This window comes from Bacillus rossius, chromosome 10 (genome assembly GCF_032445375.1).
Source record: "Bacillus rossius redtenbacheri isolate Brsri chromosome 10, Brsri_v3, whole genome shotgun sequence".
Taxonomy (NCBI): Eukaryota; Metazoa; Arthropoda; class Insecta; order Phasmatodea; family Bacillidae; genus Bacillus; species Bacillus rossius.
Window position 1 is genome coordinate 33,909,309 of NC_086337.1, and position 24,086 is coordinate 33,933,394.

The window sequence follows — 24,086 nt, forward strand, 5'->3', positions numbered from 1 at the left end:
CCACTTTATTTACAGGCATTAAAAATAAGGTTTCTAAAATACCTGCGTGATGTGTGTGGATTTTTTCAAAAATAATTTTGAAACGTTTATATTTTTGTCGTCACGAGAATAGATTTAGTAATATTTTGTATTGTTTAGATCATAGGAAAGATGGTTAAATTGGCAACTTTAGCTTCATATCTGGCTATCAATAAGAAAAACTTGCAGTTATTTATGAATATTTTTAACGTCTGGTGATGAAGGCGTGATGTGACGTTTAACTTTAAACATTTTTAGTTTCTCGAAATCGTTGGTCATATCCTTGATTTACATCAAGCATTTTCAGTGAAGTGACTTTAGTAACAGTTTTCCTGACAGAGTGGGAAGGACCATAAATCTTTTCGGATAAAGCTCACAAAACATTTACTTTTAAAAGTAGGCCTATCGGAAATGCTTAAATATTTGAATAGGATTTGATGTTCCTTTTTCCCCCTCACAGATCCGTGATTTATACAACGTTATACAGGAAGTTTGGCAAAAGGCACACCGTTTCAAAGTAGACAAAATCCAGGAAGCTTTTCCAGAAGCTTGTGCGGAAGAGAAAGCTTGTGAAGAAAAAGAAGCAAACTTTTTGTTTTGCAGAAGAGTACCACAAAGTAAAAAAAAAAAAATACAGTGGCAAAATTTGCATTTTTTCCCGAGACTTTTGCACTGGTTTACGTGTTTCACGAATAACCGCATTCAAAAGGCAATTAAATATTATGTTTTTGGCACAGGTACAGACATTAACTAAAACTTACATAAATGTAAACCAAAAAATTATTTCAAAGTAAATTTTTTAATGAAATTATTTTATGCGTGTTCTAGCTTGAATATAATTATTCATCTGTAGTGCGATTGGTTTTTTTAACGTCTACCCTGGCCACACCATGTTAATTCTCCCGCAGCGATGATTGCGTAACGAATGAAGACTCCGGGATATAAACTATTTTATGAGCCACCACTATTACGAAACATAATTTGTAATGTGAAACAACCCGTTGTAATCCCCTTTGTGAATAGAAAGATCAGAACTGAAATTCTAAAATGCAAAAATTTTAAGAGAACTGAACTTAATACAAACTCTTACTCGCGTTTCGGTTAAAAAAATAACAGAGAGCAACATTTCCTAGGAACATAATAAATAAGTAACAGAGCTTCGTACTGTCTCTCTACAAAATATTATCCAGTTTATTATTCTATAAAAAATACAAATGTATTTGCAAAGTGCAGTTCTCCAATTTTGTTTAAACAACACTAAAACGGTATTATTATAAATACCACTAAATCTGAATTAATTTCTTAAAGGTCTCACTATGAAGATTCTCATGAGATTTTAATTAATGGCTTCGGGAATTGCCATTTCGTAACAGTGAAAAATTTATTTTCTTCTCGTAACCTCGGGGCAAATATGACACGAGTGTGCGATCAACGAAAATGCAACATATTGAAGGTACAGAGAGAGTCTCTGTGACCACTAGCTGAAGGTTGTAATATTTTTAATCAGTTTTTTAAAAAAAATGTTCTTTAAGAGTTTAGTGTTTTAAACTCCTGAACTTAAAGTGTCGTTTTTGCAAGTCTCGACATACTTCTCATTCGTTAAACAAAATTCGAGTAAAAAAAAACACTCGTCCGCGGAACGTAACGAATGTTTTCGTGAAATCTGTCCTGCAAGCTGGAAAAAAATGGCGTGTGGCTGTGTCGTGAACACGGCCGTGTGTTTTACGTGAATACGTGTTCGTAACAGGTAATATTTTTTCTATACAAAATATAAAATACGCTATTTTTTTATTTTATCAACATCTATATTCACTGTAACTATTTTAAACTTATATTTTTTATATATGCAATCGATAGATTTTGACGAAAGCTGACTATTTAAACTCAAACGACCGTCGTAGCTTCTCCGAGTCAAAAGTTATACTAAATGGAAACGCAAAAAAATACCTCGAAATGGCGGCGCTTCCCCCTCCACCGCGCGTGATACGTCACAGTCCTCACTTAGCGTAACGAATTCTTTGATCCTTTAGCTATCCAGTGGTGTTATTAAATTTTTGGATGGGGATGATAGATATGTAGCTGCAACACCAAACTATATCCCCCAATTTTGTTATCATTCGTTTTTTTTTTTTAATTGACTCCCAATATGGAAGCCATTTTAAAGACGTATTCACGTCAAAAGCAGGGACGCACCGAGAGACCTGTAGTGTGTGTGTGCAAGTCATGCTTACCCTAGCGGCGCGAGTGTGTGGTCGCAGTGAAGTGAGCGCTTAGCTTGCGCGGCGCTACTGCGCTGAGCTAAGCAGTAAAGTAAAGCTCTACGTGAAATTAATCTTCAATCTCGGCATATAATTGTAATGGTTCACACATTATATATGTATAATGCTTGCAAATGTGACATCGATTTGACTACAGCAGCTAACAGTTTGGGCGCAAAGAAATGCTTGAACTGCTCCACGCATACGTCACTGTCTGTGGGGAAAAAAAAATGGTTGTCTGTAAAGTCGGTTTACGGACAATAGTTAAACGTGACAACGTCATAACAAAACATTGTTGAAATTATTGCATACTTTTATGAATACAATTCAATCATTTTTATTGATTTATCACTATTTTGTATGGATACAAAGAAGGAGTGAAATGAAATCTACAATTTAATTAATAAATTTTCTTTTATTTGCACTCATTAATTCAAATATGTTTATTACTTTAACGAAGAGATTATTTTAACTATAACTTTTATACGTGTTTGCTATTTAACTTCTTCAAATCTGTGTTATTCTGTTAAGGATAGGACGATGATAGGAAAAGTAGGAAACGAATGGGAGTGTTTCAAGTTTAACGTGCCTCGAAAAAGTCAAATCGATGGTTGTTCCAATCGAGTGGAAGAGAGAGAGAGAGAGATGCGGCGCAAGCGTACAATGAGCGTAACGGGACACAGAGTAACGGGACTATGTGCGTTACGGGACACTTTTTCGTGCGTGCAGCCGGCGTTCATAGATTTATTAGACGTTGTCACGTCAAAAAAAAAAAAACCCTGACGGGTCAAAATGTCTTCATGCACAGACTTGCGCACGACGCAGAAAATACGTCGTGGCCGGGTGTCGCTCGAATGTCCGTGGCTCTGGCAGGGCGACTCGACCCGGCTGTCTGGCTGCTCTCCCGGCCACGCAGTCCACACCACCAATCGAGCACCCCGCACCTCCAATCGAGCACCCCGCACCTCCAATCGAGCACCCCGCTCACCCCAAGGTGTTGTCTCCAGCTGCTAGCGGCAGGAACTCGCCCGAGGAGTCGCTCTTCCGGCGCGCGCCGCTGAAACACACACCTCAGTTATGACGCATTAGTAGAGACCGGAAAAATTCGTGGGTTCAATGACCTCCAGGATAAACTCCAATATCATCTACACACTCGGGCAAATGCCAACTTCATTGGCTGTTGACTTGTGAGTCGTCTCGACTGGGCAGCCTGTGATTCGACATTTCTATGAGTGAGGGTCTCTAATTGGCCCTCAGTCCTCCAGATTAACAGTGAACCAATGACAGAAGCAGCACTAAGGTATGATTATTTGAATTTTAGCATAACACGAAATGAACCCGCGAATTTTTCAGGTCTCTACGCATTAGTCCCATAGTTTAACCACACCTGCTCCAGTTTATGGTACGCTAAACAACCACAATATCCCCGCGTGATTGTGTTTCTCCCTGCATTACTGCGCGAGTAAAAAAAAATCATGCTTAAATAAAAATAGGTAAATGTTGACAAGTCAAAACACACACGAGGCCACCGCTAAATAATAAAACACAGCTCAAATGGTGGCAAATATCTCATTTTGAATATAAACGAATACCCACGTCAGCACCTAGTGTAGTTTTCTAAATAGAAAAACAGAAAAAAAAATCGGTTTACATAAAAAAAACCTCTTTAGCTTGAAAGCGATCAACGCATCAGCGTACAAAAATATTTAAGTTAATTTTTTTTCTAAAAATATCTCATAAATTAAAAGGATGGTCTATTTAATTTTAACTTCATCGAATTCTGGTTAAAAAAAATAACAAATGAAGTCATCACACAGCACGCGTGATTCTTAAGATGATAAAATACTGTTGTATAGGAATCACATACTTACATATCAAAGAATTTGGCTCCAGCAGCTAACAAAAATAAAGTTCATTCATATCTCAAACGATATTCGATGTAATATACCGCAAAAGTGTTATGGCGGAGTTGCTACAAAACGTTGACCTTTAAAGGAGAAACTGCCCCGATTCCCAATTAATTCCTGATGGATTTTTTTTGCACTTGACATACACAGTTGACATTGATGAGGATTGAATTGATTAAGGACGGCTTAAAATTAATCATGATTAATTTTAATGTTTTATTTCCACTTCCGAAGAATCTAAGGAAGAATCCAAAAGTTGTATAGAAGAAGTACAGTAATAATAGGTGCAACAGTCTCAAAAATTCATACAACAAAAATTAATTTGTCAGACTTAACGGAGGAAAGTTATGAGAAAAGAGATTTCGGACCAATTAGGCTGGTGTCACATTGTGCGTTCCTGAGCTGAGGCTCAAATTTCCGCAGTGATTTTTGGCTGAATATTCTTTCGATCGCTTTTCTCAAATAGCAAATTTAAGTTCCCTCAAGAATACACGTAGTAAATTCATCAAAGCGTGTGAACTACTGATCTAGAACAGGGGTTGGCTGACTTTCAAGTGTGATGAGCCAGATATTAATTAAACACATTCTCCAAATTATTAGAGAGCTGCGACATGTATCTTCGTGGAATTTTAAGACTATAAAGAAGAAACGAGAAAAAAATCAAAATATTTTATGTGCAGAGTCAACATAAAGTCTTAAAAATAAAGGCTCTTCTGATAAAACAAGAAAACCTTAATTATTTAAATTAATTAATTATTAAAGTAAAAAAAAAGCACCTGGTCGAGTGTGCTGGTGGGCGGTGCTATGGTAGGCGCGAGCAGAGGTTGAGGAAATGCGCTGTGATTGGGCCGTTTGATTTTGGTCGGTATGATTTTTTTTTTGCTGTGAGCTTTAAAGCTGTGAAATCCTATGAAAAGAGCCGCATTTGGTTCGCGAGCTGCGGTTTTCTCACCCCTTATCTTGAATAAATTACAGAGTTGAAACTGGCAACCAATCTGGCTCAACCGCATGGTGTGGCACCAGCCTTAATAATAAACCTAGTGCCAAACTTAATGGCGGTGCCAGAGCTGAATCGAAGCCGCTCCACCAAAAAGTGCTTGTGGCACGTTATTTTAATGTGAAACCGCGGCGAACAGCATCTCCACTGGGTCAGACAGGACTCTGATATCACATCGTTTTACATTAATTAATTTCGTTACTTTTTTCGCGTTGTCAGTTATTCAAAAAATACACGAAGAATAAGAGAAAACAATTAATTGAATAGTTCATAAGGCAAAAAAAATACGATACCGACCTATGATATTATCAGAGAGAGAGAGAGAGACCGTAGTTGTCAAATAGCCATCGAGAAAATTGCGGAGTCAAACCACAAAACCACAACAGCAAAAAAAAACCCTTCATTCGCATACAATTTAGATTAGAAACAAAAATCTAAAAACAAAAAGAAAGAAAATAAACAACAACAGTAAAAAGAACAATTTAATTACAGAGGACCTATTAAAAACAAACAACTAATCGAGACGACAAAAATGACAACTAAGGGCATATGTTGTTAGTTTACTGTAATTAAATACTTTAACCACAAGACTTGTCGCAGTTATTTCATGTGTTATATCAAACGCACTAGGTAATTCAAGGAATTGGAAAAATAATTGGTTAAAAAAAATCTATATTCAGAAGGCGTCACCGACACCCAGAGGCTTTTGCCTTACATCATTTGAAGCAAACATACGTTTCAGAGATCTGATTCCGATCCTATTCATAATGTTGGCGGGTTAGTTCGACGAATCCGAAATGCTCTACAGTGAAAATATTCTTGCTTATGGGGATGGAATAAGAAATTCTGTTTTGTGGACGCACCAATCATGCGGCTGCAGTAATCGATGACATTCGTGTGTAGCCTAGAGGAGTTCCTGAGTGTAGAGCCAAATGTATGGAAGCAGACACAAATATTCCTGAATTTTTTATTTCTAAGCTTTTCGGGCACCATTCTGATGCTCAACTATAAACAACAAGACCTAAAATTGTTTCGCTGAACTAAAAAGAATGGTGTTTTTGTACGGCATTTGTCTCTCGAAATGATGAAAGATACACATTAAAAGTATTAATCTCAAATTTACGAAGAATGCTTGTTACTAATTATCCAAGGATCTTCGTAAATTCACCGTCATCTTCGTTTATTTATGGGTTTAAAGTTCACTTGCTTTGGGCATGAATCCACAAGAATAATCTTGGAATATCAGGAAAACTTCAAAAACTTGCTAAGACTCCAGAAAGAACGCTATTATTTCATCCACGTGCGTTTTTTATCCTGTTTTTAACGGGATAAAATAGACAAAGTAAACTCAGAATTAAAAATCTGGCAGCTTATACGAATATCCAGTCCTCTGAAACTACGAATAACTCTTCGTTTACTTCAGGCGAGTTATTCGTTGAAACGTCCGTAACTTACTGTAATTTCTAACATTTTGAAAGCCTTCTAGCATATACTTGACAAAAGAGCTCTTCACAAATCATCCTGCGCGTATATGTATTTATGTACCTACTGAGAGAACGTAATTTTTTTTTCGGGTGATGCAATATCAACCGCACGACTTAAAGCAGTTTTTTTTTATTCTGCCACCCGATCGGCCGCAACATTCATTCTAATCTCGAGACGCGAGCAGTCAAAGAGGTACGGAAGAGCTTCCACCGACCTGGCTTGTTGGGAGGAGAGAACTGCCCATCACATATTCAGGCCTCGCCTTATGGGCTGGGCGGGAGGAGGTGAGGTGGTGGATATCATAAGGAGCTACAGTCTGCTGAATTATTAATGCTCGAAGGATGGAGAGGGGATGGGTTTAGGTGGGGCCAGCGAAAAGGGGGGGAGGGAGAACGAGAAAGGCAGATAGCAGCGAGACTTCCCTTCGCGAGGCGCCGCTCTGTCACGAAGGAGGTGGAAGAGACCCTGGCAGTTTACGACCCCGCGCGCGTAACACGCTTGCTTCCCCCGCAATAAGACGGATGGATGTTTTCATTTCGCCTTCATTTCGCGGGAGGGGGGTGAAACTACCTTCGTATATTTTATTTTTATTTTTTGCCTTATTGCCCCCGGCGAAGAGGGTATTTATTATTTCTCGGCAGCGGCGAGGGGTTTTTGCCCGTGAACGAGTACCGCGCGAAAATCTCCTTGACGGATCCTTTAAGTCAGAGAGCAAAGAGTCGAGTTTGGCTACGGGATGAATAACCTAACAGGAGTGGAAATTTCCGTGGTAGGCGCCATAGACTAACGTTATCATGTACATGGGCGAACACAGGAGACACGTGAAAGACGGGACGGAAAATACATTTGGTAATTGCTTTTCGTTCTCTTGGAGATCTGGGTGTTTTGCAGTATCCACTTGGCAGGCAGGTGGTTCAGAGTTCCTGCCTCTATAAAAGTTATTTTGAAAAGATGATGGTTGAAAACTAGTTTTAGTCTATCCAAGGACTTTAGATCCTTTATTTTCATAACATTAAATTCTTAAACAAAAATTGCCACGTAATGTACATACTTTCCACCACTAATGATAAAGTTAGAATACGTGTTTAAAGAAACAACTACTGATAATTTAAGCATATTCGGTGACTGTTATTTTAGAGCCATACTTTATTCATTTGAAGCTGGTTAATGAGATGCATTATTATTGGCAAATAAAGCTGGCTCTAGAAGGTAGGCACAGCCCCACCCTGTTACTGTCTCAGAATGTGTCTCTCAGCATATTTGAATGCATCAGTTATGAAATTTAAAACACTTACTGCATGAAAATTTTAACTCACGAAGTGCTCAAAGATTTAATAACTTGAACCCTTTTATACCTGTGCTCACATTAAGAGTTATAAACAGTGAGTCAGAATTTAACGGACAAACATATGCTGCAAGATCTTCATGAAAAAACTAAGTTGAAAACAAACGTCAGACCTATGGTGCGAAGTTCTTCCCAAAGGTTTGTGTACCCTTTGAAGTTGCAGCTGAACAATTTTTTTATAAAAATAGTTTATCTATTTAATATTGAAAATTGAAAGGATAAGATTCAATTAAACACAATTTGCGGCTTTCATTAAATTATTTCATTGAAATAATTGAGGGTTAAATCTTTATCTCATTTTCATATTTTCCTTTGTGTTGACGTCATATATGTTTTAACTTAAGTTATTGTAATGAACCTGCAGCCGAAGATTGTGTGTCAAATTTCGACTCAACTCGTCAAATCGGCAAATAAACTGTTTGGTTTGAAGGACTCAAAAAATGTTTCAAGCGCATCTTGTGCACGCGATTTGCAGCAGTGTTTATTCAAAGGGCGGGACCTACGATGTATCGCGCATTGGATGCAAAAGACTCTGGAAACCTTTCCTACTTCTGAGTGTCCATTGGGTCTGCAGCCTGATAAACACGCATATGACATCTAGCGATGGCGCGTGCCAATGCAATTGCGAGAACCTTAAAAAAAAAAAAAAAAAAAAAAAAAAAAAAAATACTTCACGCTCCGCAGCGACCCTGCAGTCGGAGGTTGTCGGTTTGAAACAGCTGAACTCAAAACGCGGTGCGGTTGCACACCGTGCTGTTTGAACCGCAAAATGGCGGCCTGTGTGTCCAGACAGCGCTGGCCGACCGCGGTCCGTAAGTGCGATACGAGTGCGCTGCGTTCGACGGACGATGTCAGTTTCGAAGCGTGTAGACGCCCGAACCACGGGGGAGATACTCCGAATTCCCAAAACTGAGACCTAGTTATATGAAGTAGTTTCGGGCCCACCCGCTAGATAGTAGCTTTCATTATATGTCGCCAACACAGCTACATTTGATTTTGAGAAGTAATGCTTAAGCTATTATTAGGCAAACAAACCAATGAAAATTAATTCACTCTCTTTTGATGGTCACATATTTTGTTGTGTGCCATACCGGACTTTTTGTTTCATATCCTACTCATTTATAAATAACGTGAATTTTTTTATTACACATTAATTTTTTTTCCCCACATGTTTGAAATCTCTTTTACCAAGTAGAAAAAAATTATTAACCTAAAACTTTGTATTAGAACCTCTCTCCCGAGAGTATTTTTCGTTTGGTAGTGGTTATGGGCCCACCCAACAAGAGATAGCGTCACATGTCGCGCGGAAACACGGGTTTCAGTTTCCGTTGCGAGAGTCGCACTTGTACGCCCTCCTCCCCCCCCCCCCCCCCCTCTTCAACAGTTCTTTGGTGAGAACCGCGCGGTGTAACACGTGCTGAAAGCTCTCGTAGGAGGATGCCACAGCAGCATGATCGTAGCGGGCACCGCGCGATTCCATTTCCCGGCGGTCACGTCTCGACGATCACGAAGATGCTCGTGTGCGTGAACTGCGATGCCGAAACCGCGTGATTATCGCCGTGTTTGAATAGGGCCTGAAAATCGTTTATAAAGCCAACCTAACGAAAAAATAAAATTAAAATTCTAACACGCGCGCGTGTGTATATATATATATATATATAAACTTACATTTCTATTGACACTAACACACTGACGATATTAGCCGTGGGCTTCGTGGCTTCCCGCACAGTAACATACTTGTCTTCACTGATGTTTTGCAAAAAAAAAATAAAAAATTGGTAGCCTGTGAAGTCGGTTTACGGACGATAGTTTAACGTGACGTCATAACAAAACATTGATGAAATGATTGCATACTTTTATGAATAAAATTGAATAAATTTTTATTGAATTATCACTATTTTGTATGGATACAAAGAAGGAGTGAATTTAAATCTACAATTTAATTGATAAATTTACTTTTATTTGCACTCATTAATTCAAATATTTTTATTACTTTAACGAACAGATTAGTTTAACTATAACTTTCATACGTGTTTGCTATTTAACTTCTTCCAATCTGTGTTATTGTGTTAAGGATAGGACGATGATAGGAAAAGTAGGAAACGAATGGGAGTGTTTCAAGTTTAATGTGCCTCGAAAAAGTCAAATCGATGGTTGTTCCAATCGAGTGGGAGAGAGAGATAGATGCGACGCAAGCGTACAATGAGCGTAACGGGACACAGCGTAACGGGACGATGTGAGTTACGGGACACTTTTCCGTGCGTGCAGCCGGCGTTCATCGATTTGTCAGACGTTGTCACGTCAAAAAAAAAAAATTGTCTTCTCATGACTTCGCGGTAAGGAGTTGGAGGGACACGCATCACCCCTCCTCCTCGTGGCCGCGACTGCGTTACGGGACGTGAGTCGCCGCGCCGAGAGGGTTCCCGCAGAGCCCGCACGGGACGAGGAGCGCGCCACGTGTTTGGCCTGGATTCTCCAGGGGACGGGGGGGGGGGGGGGGTAGTTCCAGGCCCTCTGCCTCGCCGCTCCCGCGCGCGGTCTCTCTGACGTCGCGCCGTTATCCTGCTCTGCCTCGCGTCTGGTCACCTTTTCAACGGGTCGTTACCACAACGCCGAAATACCATAACGCCGAATGTCAAAATTGGACCACAACGCCGACAGCTAGAAAACTGCTGTGTACCACAACGCCGTAATAACAACTGAATGAATTTGTGTGTGTTTCTTAAATGTACCTTAACGCCGAAATACCACAATCAAACCTAACCTTACCTAACCTAACCTAGCGTAATATAACCTAACCTAACTTAACCTAGCCTATCCTACCCTAGCCTAGCTTAACATAACCTAGCCTAGCCTAATCTAGTCTAACCTAACCTAGTATAACCTAACCTAGTCTAACCTAACCTAGTCTAACCTAACCAAACATTTGTGGCAGTCCTGCAATGGCATTTTTCGGCGTCAGTGTATTTCGGCGTTGTGGTAATTCGGCGTTGTGGTACACATCTGTTATCTAGCTGTCGGCGTTGTGGTCAATTTGGCATTTCAGCGTTTTGGTGCGTCCCCCTTTTCAACCACCGCCGTGGAGATCACCAAAAACTGATATTCACGTAAAGTATACTATCTAAATAAAATAAATTGAGAGTTTTTTTTTGACACGAGCTTAATATGTTACAATTATTTTATACTAGCTAACGCCCGACATGCGTTGCGATTCCTGAAACCAATTTCTTTTTTAATTTGTTTGAAGTAGATACACAGATACAAAGGCATCTATCCGTCTCTAATTCTCTATGGCACTATCTCTCTCTTTATGCACATCTCTTTATCTCTCTACGTATATCCTTCTATGGCTCTCTATCTCTCTCCTCTATATACCTGTATCTATATATCTCTCTAGACATCTGTATGTAGCCATGAATATATTTTTTTTAAAAAAAATTATTTTTTTAACCTATCTATATTTTATTTGTATTTTTACCTGCATAGGCATACATAAAAACACGCGCGCATTCGAATGCAAAGTTGTGTCGAAATTTCAGAGCAAACGTTCAAGGAATTTCGGAGGTTTAAGATTTTGAACGTACGAGAATTTACACTTTTATTTATATTGAAATAATTTAGTATTAATTTCAAAAACTTTAAAAAGTATAAATTAAAAAATACTATACAACATCATATGATAACAAGACTATATTTAAAGAAATACTTTACTTAACATAGTCTGATTGTAAATAAATACTTTTTCATATAATTTTGCTTTTTGAAATCAGTATAAATAGTATGAATAACTAATGTCATTTAAATTACCGCAGATAAGTTCAGTTGAGAGTATAATTTTACACCATAGAATAAATACTCAACGTCATCAAATTAATTATAATTTCTTTCGAAAGTAGTTTTTTTTTTAATATTCTTTTCACTAAAAACGTTTTGCACGGATTATTTACTGACTGAAGCCGGTGGATTTAAAATTAGTAACTTATACACAGGTTAGTAGTATAGAAAAGGGGCTCCGGGCGCAGGATTCAGGCTGAGGTGCGAGGGGCCGAGCCACATCTCTGATTGTGACGTCACGGCGGCGCTAGCGTACAATGAGCGTAACGAGACACAGCGTAACGGGACAAGTAGTACCGTGACTTTGACCTTGACCTCGGCGGCCATATTGGATCCACCATCTTGGATCCGCCATCTTGGATCCGCCATCTTGGATCCGCCATCTTGGATCCGCCATCTTGGATCCGCCATCTTGGATCCGCCATCTTGGATCCGCCATCTTTAAATCGAGCGCCCCACTCACTCTTGATGAAATTTTCGTCATGGGCACCATATTGATTTTTTTTCTGTTCTGCTGAAGGCAGCCATCTTGGATACCGTCGACTTTCTTTCTGTTGTTTGTTCCTAGATAGCACCAGCGTCGCTCATGTTTTTTTCTGTTCCGCTGGAGGCCACCATCTTGGATGCCGTCGACTTTGTTTCTGTTGTTTGTTCCTAGAGAGCGCCAGCGTCACACTGTCTCGTAACATAAGGTTGATGTTCCATAACCTACCATAGCTATTATGGTCCTTATCGACATTTTAAATTTAATTTTTTATGAAAAATATATTGGAAGCGCTGTGATTCGAACCATCGCAGCTCTAATCTCTAGGTTGGAAAACACACGCCTTTAACCGCACGACCATCGCGAGATTTAACAGACTGAGAATTAAATAAGGTAGGTATATATAAAAATAACATGCATATTCGGAACTGTAATTTTTTTAATTTGAAGTAATAATAGCACCACCTGTTCGAGACTGAACCACCATCATGTATTAATATATACCTGTTGCAATTATCGTTACGTTCGCCATCTTGAAAATCCGCAATTCTTATGTTAGAAAATCGGGAAAAATTTTAAAAATCATGAAAAAATTAATCAATTTATTTACATAGTAAAAATCTTAAAAAAACACCATTGCACTTTTCGTAACGGCCGCCATCTTTAAAATCCGTAATTTTAATGCTAGAGATTAGAGAAAAATTCCAAAATTCATCAAAAAATTTACTCATTGGAATACTGATTGATTAGTTCGATTCCTGTCCTTGGTTCAAAACCGCTAAGAGCAAAACAAAACAACAGAATATTCCTCCACAGAAGCCACCTACAGACTGATCTACTGCCACCAATACCAAGATATATATCGTCAGCTGGTATGACGTCATGTCCGCCATCTTGTCATCATCTGCGGGAGACCACCATCTTGTTTTCGTCTGCTAGAGTGTGCTGATACCATGTTAGTATAATTTTCTGGTTACCATACCTTTGTCCTCAACTGTTGGCATTGAACTTTTACCTTGACCTTGAACTTTGACCTTGACCTTGAAATTTGACCTTGAACTTTGACCTTGACCTTGAAATTTGACTTTGAGCTTCACCTTTAAATTTGACTTTGTCCTTGTCGACTATCATGGATCCAACATTTTATGTTCAGTACATGCTACCAGGAGCTACCATATGCTGGAGTACACCATCTTGTGTGTGTACTCGTTTTTATAGAGTACATTTCCATCTGGAAAATTTTATTATGACCCGATACAGTGCAGTAATCATTTATTACCGAGGTGCCCCCCGCAATTTTTAAATTTGGGCGCCATCTTGCAATCGTGTAATTATTTAGCTAGAAATTCGGGAAAAAATCCAAAATTCATCAAAAAAATCACTAATTAATTTACATATTGAATCGCTGGATTCCTGCGCTCGATTCGATACTTGAACAGTAACAAGTTTAACTAAATATTAAATAAATTTAATATTCTGTTTTTCCATTACCTTTCGCGGAGTTTATAAATCATTCTCTCTTCAAAAATAAAACACAAGTCAATGTACGACAATGTTCGACGAATTAAATACTTTTGCCGATAAGCCTAACATGAAAGTCTAGTTTTTCGATAATCTGAGTAACCTCTAAAACGTTCATGTACAAAGCCATACATACATATAGACAACGCGTCTTCGGACCTAGAGACCGGGTCATAATCAATGTCAGACGTATAGACCTGTTATTTCCGAACCTCACGACCTTCCTCATCGTCAGCTAATTATATTCAATTGAACCAACGGATCATGTTTTTACGCTTACTAGAGGACCAAGAATCCAATCAAAAAGGCAGCACAATTAACAAAAAGGAAGCACATTTGGAAGCAACATCAAAAAAGGAAGCACATTTTGGAAGCACCATAAAAAAAGGAAGCACATTTGGAAGCAACATCAACAAAAAGGAAGCACATTTGGAAGGAACATCAAAAAGGCAGCACATTTGGAAGCACCATAATCAAAAAGGCAGCACATTTTATTGCACCATCATAAAGGCAGCACATTTTGGAAGCATCATCAAAAAAGGAAGCACATTTTGGATTTCCATCAACAAAAAGGCAAAAATGAAGCGCAAGTTACGAGAACTAAGTCTTAGTTAGAAATCAGAATACAAGAAATAAAAACATTAAATTTTCATAATTTAAATTATTTATTTTATTTCTTTACATTATACAAATGCAAGTAAAACAAACCATTATTGTATGTAGCCAGCTTTCCTCAGTTCTTTAAGTATGAAGGATATTTCTTTGATGCACGAATAGTTTCCTGCACAAAGCGAACCATGTAGAAGTCTTAGCCGGTCAACCAATATGTTTGGATCTTTCCATGATGTGTAATCATTCTCTTCTACCACTATCTTCCTTGCATGTTTATAATAAATATTATGATCTCTGGTGTCTTCCGTTTTACCACCAATCTCAGGGTAACTTTCATTTTTGAGACAGTGATCATCACAATCTTGATCAGATTTATTTAATATATCACGACTTTTCCATCGTTTCGGTCTCAGGACACAGCAAAATTCTTCGATCTTGTCAGCTTTAGGTGCTTCATCACAGTCTATGTCTTTGTCAACAGACTCAGAGTCACTGTAACAATCACCGTAGAAGGCATTGTCTTCACCCAGATTACCGTAAGAATTCGATGTTGATGATGTCGAAGTGTCTAAATCGTCTTCATGCTTCCTTTTTAGGAGTCCATCATTTTTTTTACAAAGTAGGAAAGATCTACTTAAATTCGGCTGGAATATATTCTCACTTTTCACATTAAGGATTCTTCCATTGTCTTCATTCTTGCATAAATCATCAACCTCCTTCAATTTAATTTCTTTGTTGAGATCGTAAGAGCCAGGAAAATTATTGTCGTAATGCAGATCACTCTTCCTTAGTCTAGTAGATTAATCGTTGTCCTCTAGCTTGTACGCAGGCTTGGCGTTACAAGTTCTGCTATGTCTTTTTAAGCTCTCTCTCCGCGTAAACGACTTACTACATCGAACACAACTTATCATATTGCGTAGTGGATTTTTAACACAGTCATTCTTCTCGTGTTGTCTTTTATTCTTTCTCAAGATAAACTCTTTGCTGCAAAACTTACACCTATGTTCTTTCGATACAGCGTCAGATCCCAAATCAGAATTCATATTAGTTACTGAGACTAATGCCAGATACCAATTGAGTGTTTTAAATTAGATCCAATACTTAAATAGAAATATTTTCATATTTCATCAGCGAGAATTAATATATCTCATGCAAAAGTACTTTATGCATGTAGTTCTGCTTTTCAACAACAGATGTCGCCACATGTTGCTTGCAGGTAAATAATATTTAGTTCTTTTATGCGGGATGCGGGATGCTCACTAACGATCGCAAAAGAAGGATGGCTTCACTAGACTCCAAGGAGAAGGAGTCCGTCCTTCCTGTTAGTGCTTCTTAGATTTCTCAGAGATTATTATTATTTGACTGAGTAATGATATTTTTTTAATTTCCACTTGATAAAAATATTACAAGCGTTTATTAAGTAGCAGAAATTCACTAATTAAATGCAACCTTGAATAAAATGTCATGCCTCATTAAGTAAAAAAATCCCTTCATGCAGAGATAAATTTATCATCTGCAACCATAAGCACTCGGAGAAAACCATAAGATGTCTAGTCAGGAATAATCAGAAGCACTCGGAGAAAACCAACAAAATATTGTCAAGAATAATCAGGAGCACACGGAGAAAACTACCATAATATTTACAAGAATAATCGGAAGCACACGGAGAAACCACCAAAAGTTTTCTTTGATATCATAAATATACAAAAAAATTAATAAAAAATTAAAATTAAAAACAAAAAATACAAAAACAAAATCTGGCTTGAACTGTTACTGTAACTTTGCACTACAATGAGATGGTCACAAGCTAGCAGAATTTGTTTTTGTAATTTTTGTTTTTATTTTAAACTTTTTATTATTTTTTTGTATTTTTATGATATCAAAGAAAACTTTTGGCGGATCCAAGATGGCCGCCGAGGTCAAGGTCAAAGTCACGGTACTACTTGTCCCGTTACGCTGTGTCTCGTTACGCTCATTGTACGCTAGCGCCGCCGTGACTTCACAATCAGAGATGTGGCTCGGCACCTCGCACCTCAGCCTGAAGCCTGTGCCCGGAGCCCCTTTTCTATACTACTCAAGTTCATGAAAGCCGAAGTATTAATTAAATTTAAGTATGAAATACAGAATGATATTTCAGGAATACGAAAGTTATGTAGTTTTTTAAAAGTGGATAAATGTCTTCCTGGAAACCAATAACTCATATTTCAGTGAATTGTTAGTAATATTTAATTTGCAGTTGATTCAAAGTATATTTTGGTGTTATGTTAGACAATACATTATTAGAAAATCCAGAAACAAAAAAAAAAAAACTAATTATGGACGCAATGTTTTATTTTAAAATAATTAACTTGTCATTCATAAACGTAATTATATTTTTCAGAGTAGCTCATCCGTTTATCTAACTCAAATCTTTATATAATATATATATATATATATATATATACATAATATCCTTTTCTCGTAACTTCGAAAGGCCGCTATGTCTGTTCAGCGAACAGGAACCACTGCTCAGTTAGCAGCAGGGAATTTTTTTTTTGTTGAGGGGGGGGGGGGGAGGGGGGAAAATTTATCTACCATAACGTGAGAACACGCGGCATCTCGTTAGAGGACAATTGGATGGAGATCCTTAGCCGTGTGTCCGTTATTGCCGTTGCGGTCGTGTGTGCGATAAAAAAAAAAAAAAGGAAATTTCTGTTCATTGACTGTAACTCAGACACTAGGATTATCCGCTTTCGTTCATGTAGTGGATTTTCAGTTTGTTTTAAGTGAAACATTTTTGAAGCACGAAAGAAGTAAAATTTCAAGGTTTCAATTAAGAATATAGTAACTAGATTTAATAATGTTCAAGCAAATCCTGTGCGTTGGATGATGATAATTATTTTTATTTTTATTTTGTGGTTATACGGTTATAATGTAAATAATTACCGTGAGGTAGGTCCGTGCAGTTTAGTTTTCATTCCTTTGACGGCAGAACATTATCAGTGCCTACGAATGCATTGCAGTATATCTATGTATCGTATTGATATAATCTGTTGCACTATAACTCAATGATAAGGTGATAATTTGCGGACTAAAAAAAGATTCTATCTTAATACTAGATCACATCTAACCTAAACATAATATAAAACTAAATTAAAAACTAATATATTATACTCAGTCCTACATTTTATATATACTAAAAACATTTCCTTTGTGGTGTGAGTATTTCAAAGGTGAGTAGTAGTTGTTAATTAATCAATATTGATTGATCAAAAATTATTGATATCCTGATTTGTTATTTTGAAGTAACAATAATTTTGTTAATTCATGTTTATCATTTTCTATTTTAATCAAATTTTAAGTAAATACAAATGTGAGGATCTTGAAAATTAAATGAAATCCAAATTACCCCCCGCTTGGTTTTCTTGTTATTAAATTGTATAAACGGATTTGCTGAGTAACAATAAGTAATACTTTACATTTGGTTGAGAATAAAATGTATCAAAGTTGATTTAGAGTTTAAAACGTGCATAAATTTTTATTATAATTGTTTTTGTGCTTTATAAGGCGCCCTGAAAATTTTAATACAACATTTTATGGCGTGATTGTTTTTACAGTGAATTATAATTATTGTTAATTAATCATTATTTGGTGATCATTAATTATGAATGTTCAGAGCAGTAAGTGAGCAATTATTATGTTAATTCATGTTTATTTATAAAATTGTTTTCTCTCTCTCATTCTCTCTCTCACTCTCTCTCTCTCTCTCTGCCGTTTTACACCTTACGATATTCTTACGAGTCGAGGTTGGAATTGGCAAAAAAATTTCACTTCTATCGCTTTTTATTTTAGTTTTTATTTTGATATCGTAAAAGTAAAGTTAGATAAGGTGGATAAGGTAAAAGTGTCATAAATCAGATTCTCGCACCAATGTATTTTATTTTCTTTGTTGAGGTGGTATATTTTCAGTCATTCAGGTAATCATTACTAAATTTAGTTTTTGGTAATGACAGATCAGCCAATTAAAAATAAAAATTATATTTGTGTGCGAGTATTTCAGTACTCGCCAGTGATGCTTAAACATATAACCTCGGTAACGAGCTGAATCATGTGTTCTCATGTTGCAAATAAACGTATAATGAAACCCAGAAACAAAAGTGAAGGTATACTTCTTTAAAATAATGCCGAGCGTGATAAACATTCGAAAGAATTCCTTTTAAGGAAAAAACGGTAAAAAAATTTTCCCGTTTTTAAAACCTATCTATAATTCTGTTTAACAAGATGGTGCTATTAATTTCTCAGGGCTAGCCGAAAATCAGGAATATCGAACGCTTCGAATGTAAATGCCTTAATGTTGAACCTGTAACCTTTCCTCCTACACCAGAATTGTCATCAACTGCGTTCTTTTGGTGCGTTGAGGATGAAATTTTAGTGTGCACAAGAAATACAATGAAATTAGCGCATACTACACAACGAACAATTAACCGGTAGAAAGTCCTAATGCACATGCATGCTGAAGCTACTATAGCCACGACCCGATGTCATCAGGATAGCAGACCTATGTATGGCAACATGCAACCGTATACATTAACTCTCGTGAACATCGGGGGATGTACTACGCGTGTTGGTATGCCGAATTAAACTTTATTATAGTGAAACTAACTTGAAATATATATTTTAAACCTGAATAGTCAGAACAATATATAATCGCAAAATTAAAAATATTGATAGTAAATTAACCGAAATATTGTGTTGCAACGAACATGGCGTCAAAGATATTTATAATTTGGTTGGTTTTCTAAAGCAGTGATTCCTAAAAGGTGTTCCGCGGAACCCTAGGAAGGATTGCATGCATTGTGTACTAAGAGGCAATTGGCCAGCCTTGGCACCGATTTATCCATTTAAATATCTTAGATCCAGACTAAACACTACCTATAGTTAAGTTAGACCCAGGAAAAGCCTGCATAGACACAAAGAAAACATTACATTTAGCAAGCAGGATAACACAGAACAAGATGATTGTCAAAAATAAGAGTATGTCAGGGTTAAAAAAAAAGAGTCTACCATGCAAGGGGTAATGTCACGCAAAATTATCGTCATTCTTACTACTTCAAAGCGAGAGGCGAAAACTTCGGATGCGTTCCGGAAATGATCGGGGACAAGTGAATCTTTGGCTCTCCGATTTAAAACGGTAAACGGCGCATCTGTACCACTGGGCCACTGTAGTTGAACGCTGATTGGCTCGCGCTGCAGCGTCTGCCGTACAAAGACGGGGCGTTAAACACTTAATCATGAGACATAATTAAGTGATATGATGTTGTCAGATTTATGTATGTCAAAATAAAATTGTGGTAAACATTTTCGCGTGCGCTTGCTTACAAATTATAATTGGTTTAAAACAAATTTACGTAAAGAAGTAATTAAACACAAAACAAAGCGATATAACATTTCAAACAGCTAGTGTCGCAAACTAATTTTATTTAACAATAAAAATGGCAGATTTATTTTCATTACTTTAATTTTATCAAAACTTTTCACACACTCCTTGATTTTAAGTTATTTTGAGTTAATGGACTAACCTTATATGTAAAAGAATGATATGAGTGAAATAAGAAATATAGTAGTCCATAGTTAATTAGAAGTATGATATGAAATTAAATAATTATAAATATATATTTTTAAAAAAATTCCACTTTATGTAGCAGCAAAGAAGTAACTTCCTGTTAATGAAGCAAACAACAAATAAAGTCTTGGCAAGCAAAAAAAAAATCCCGTGCGTGGTGCAATATCTCTCAACGTAGGCGGAAAATATGTGAAAATGCAAGACAATGATGGCATGGCATGTGTTAATGAAGATAGAAAAGGGAGACAAGGAGTTACTCTAAATCAGGAGAAACCGGCTCATGGTAGTGTCCGTGACGTTTCCTGCAATAGGAGCATCACCGGTTCAACTGTAAAGTGTAACACCGGACCAAAATGGATCAAAAAATTTTTAAAAATTATAATATGTCTGTTGCAGGAAAGCCCAAGCCTACGGTGCTGTGGTACAGGAACGACGAGATGCAGAGCGCCCAAGAGGAGGCGGGGGATGTCGGCGACCAAGTGCGCAGTGAGCTGGTGATCATGAACCTGGGGCGAGAGGACCTGCACTCGCAGCTCCGGTGCGTGGCGAGAAACAACAACAGGACACAGCCGCTGGAGGCCACCGTGCACGTCGACATGAACTGTGAGTGCCTCCTGCTGCTATATCCTTATGTAATATACTGCCATTACTGTTCACGTGCTAATGAGAAACAACAGGACACAGTCGCTGGAGGCCACCGTGCACGTTGACATGAACTGTGAACACCACCTGCTGCTATCTCCTTATGTAATATACTGCTATTACTGTTCACGTGCTGATGAGAAACAACAGGACACAGCCGCTGGAGGCCACCGTGCACGTCGACATGAGCTGTGAGTACCGCCTGCTGCTATCTCCTTATGTAATATACTGCTATTACTGTTCACGTACTAATGAGAAACAACAACAGGAAACAGCCGCTGGAGGTCACCATGCACGTCGACATGAACTGTGAGTACCACCTGCTGCTATCTCCTTATGTAATATACTACTATTAATGTTCACGTGCTAATGAGAAACAACAGGACACAGTCGCTGGAGTCCACCGTGCACGTTGACATGAACTGTGAGTGCCGCCTGCTGCTATCTCCTTATGTAATATACTGCTATCGCTGTTCATGTGCTAATGAGAAACAACAACAGGACACAGCCGCTGGAGGCCACCGTGCACGTCGACATGAACTGTGAGTACCGCCTGCTGCTATCTCCTTATGTAATATACTGCTATTACTGTTCACGTGCTAATGAGAAACAACAGGACACAGCCGCTGGAGGTCACCGTGCACGTCGACTTGAACTGTGAGTACCACCTGCTGCTATCTCCTTTTGTAATATAATGCTTTTACTGTCCACGTGCTAGTGAGAAACAACAGGACACAGCCGCTGGAGGCCACCGTGCATGTCGACATGAACTGTGAGTACCACCTGCTGCTATCTCCTTATGTAATATACTGCTATTACTGTTCACGTGCTAATGAGAAACAACAACAGGACACAGTCGCTGGAGGCCACCGTGCACGTTGACATGAACTGTGAACACCACCTGCTGCTATCTCCTTATGTAATATACTGCTATTACTGTTCACGTGCTGATGAGAAACAACAGGACACAGCCTCTGGAGGCCACCATGCACGTCGACATGAGCTGTGAGTACCGCCTGCTGCTATCTCCTTATGTAATATACTGCTATTACTGTTCACGTGCTAATGAGAAACAACAACAGGAAACAGCCGCTGGAGGTCACCATGCACGTCGACATGAACTGTGAGTACCACCTGCTGCTATCTCCTTATGTAATATACTGCTATTACTGTTCACGTGCTAATGAGAAACAACAGGACACAGTCGCTGGAGGCCACCGTGCACGTTGACATGAACTGTGAGTGCCGCCTGCTGCTATCTCCTTATGTAATATACTGCTATCGCTGTTCATGTGCTAATGAGAAACAACAACAGGACACAGCCGCTGGAGGCCACCGTGCACGTCGACATGAACTGTGAGTACCGCCTGCTGCTATCTCCTTATGTAATATACTGCTATTACTGTTCACGTGCTAATGAGAAACAACAGGACAGCCGCTGGAGGTCACCGTGCACGTCGACTTGAACTGTGAGTACCACCTGCTGCTATCTCCTTTTGTAATATAATGCTTTTACTGTCCACGTGCTAGTGAGAAACAACAGGACACAGCCGCTGGAGGCCACCGTGCATGTCGACATGAACTGTGAGTACCACCTGCTGCTATCTCCTTATGTAATATACTGCTATTACTGTTCACGTGCTAATGAGAAACAACAACAGGACACAGCCGCTGGAGGCCACCGTGCACGTCGACATGAACTGTGAGTACCACCTGCTGCTATCTCCTTATGTAATATACTGCTATTACTGTTCACGTGCTAATGAGAAACAACAACAGGACACAGCCGCTGGAGGCCACCGTGCACGTCGACATGAACTGTGAGTACCGCCTGCTGCTATCTCCTTATGTAATATACTGCTATTACTGTTCACGTGCTAATGAGAAACAACAGGACACAGCCGCTGGAGGCCACAGTGCACGTCGACTTGAACTGTGAGTACCACCTGCTGCTATCTCCTTTTGTAATATAATGCTTTTACTGTCCACGTGCTAGTGAGAAACAACAGGACACAGCCGCTGGAGGCCACCGTGCATGTCGACATGAACTGTGAGTACCACTTGCTGCTATCTCCTTATGTAATATACTGCTATTACTGTTCACGTGCTAATGAGAAACAACAACAGGACACAGCCGCTGGAGGCCACCGTGCACGTCGACATGAACTGTGAGTACCGCCTGCTGCTATCTCCTTATGTAATATACTGCTATTACTGTTCACGTGCTAATGAGAAACAACAACAGGACACAGCCGCTGGAGGCCACCGTGCACGTCGACATGAACTGTGAGTACCGCCTGCTGCTATCTCCTTATGTAATATACTGCTATTACTGTTCACGTGCTAATGAGAAACAACAGGACACAGCCGCTGGAGGTCACCGTGCACGTCGACTTGAACTGTGAGTACCACCTGCTGCTATCTTCTTTTGTAATATAATGCTTTTACTGTCCACGTGCTAGTGAGAAACAACAGGACACAGCCGCTGGAGGCCACCGTGCATGTCGACATGAACTGTGAGTACCACCTGCTGCTATCTCCTTATGTAATATACTGCTATTACTGTTCACGTGCTAATGAGAAACAACAACAGGACACAGCCGATAGAGGCCACCGTGCACGTCTATGTATCTTGTGAATACCATTTGCTAGTGTCATGTTTTGGTTTTTTAAACTGGTATTAATCTTATTGCTATAAATTTAACTAATATAAAAGGTTATATAATATAGCAAATGTGAGGTATTTTGAATAATGACATAATTGCTTACATATCTGTAGTTTTGTTTTGGTTTTACTGCTAGTTTATATTCGTATGTTTAAGACGATTATATATAAATGCAATTGACATGTTATTAATACAAGTTTTTTCTTTGTAGGCCACTCTTATTGAATTCTTGAAATCTATTTATTAGATATTTAAATTTTCTATAAGATTATTAAATTGAGAAAGAAAACTTTTAACATTTAATGAGTTAGTCATGTTAAAAATGTTTTATATGCAAAATTAATGAAAACATTTTAAAAATTATATATTTTACGACTGTCTAATTAATCAACTCTATTTTAACTACTTTCTTTAAAAAAAATTCAAATCATTGGCCTGCTTTTAGCTTTGAAGAAGTTTATATTATTAAAAGTATATTTATTTTTCAATGATTCGGAGATATAAGAAAACAGTGTTATTTTTATTAGAAAAATATCCAACCCAATTGAATAGGAATATTGGCATTCTAAAAGTAACTTGCTTTTGTAAACTAACACAAAAATTCATATTAAAAACTTGATACAATATTTTATTTTTTTGAATTTTTGAAATCTTAAATATTATGTAATTTAACAATATTTACATTTATGAAACATTTATTTAATGAATTAGTAAA

The 24,086-nt window shown here is 38.1% G+C and overlaps 1 protein-coding gene across 1 annotated transcript in view; it reads left to right on the plus strand.

Moving 5' to 3' along the window:
- The window catches only part of LOC134536314 (hemicentin-1-like), a 382,069-nt gene that overhangs the window by 320,016 nt on the left and 37,967 nt on the right, over positions 1–24,086 (plus strand). The window contains exon 5 of the mRNA XM_063376066.1: positions 20,460–20,666. Coding sequence (XP_063232136.1) covers positions 20,460–20,666 — 207 coding nt within the window. The remainder of the gene's footprint in view (positions 1–20,459; positions 20,667–24,086) is intronic.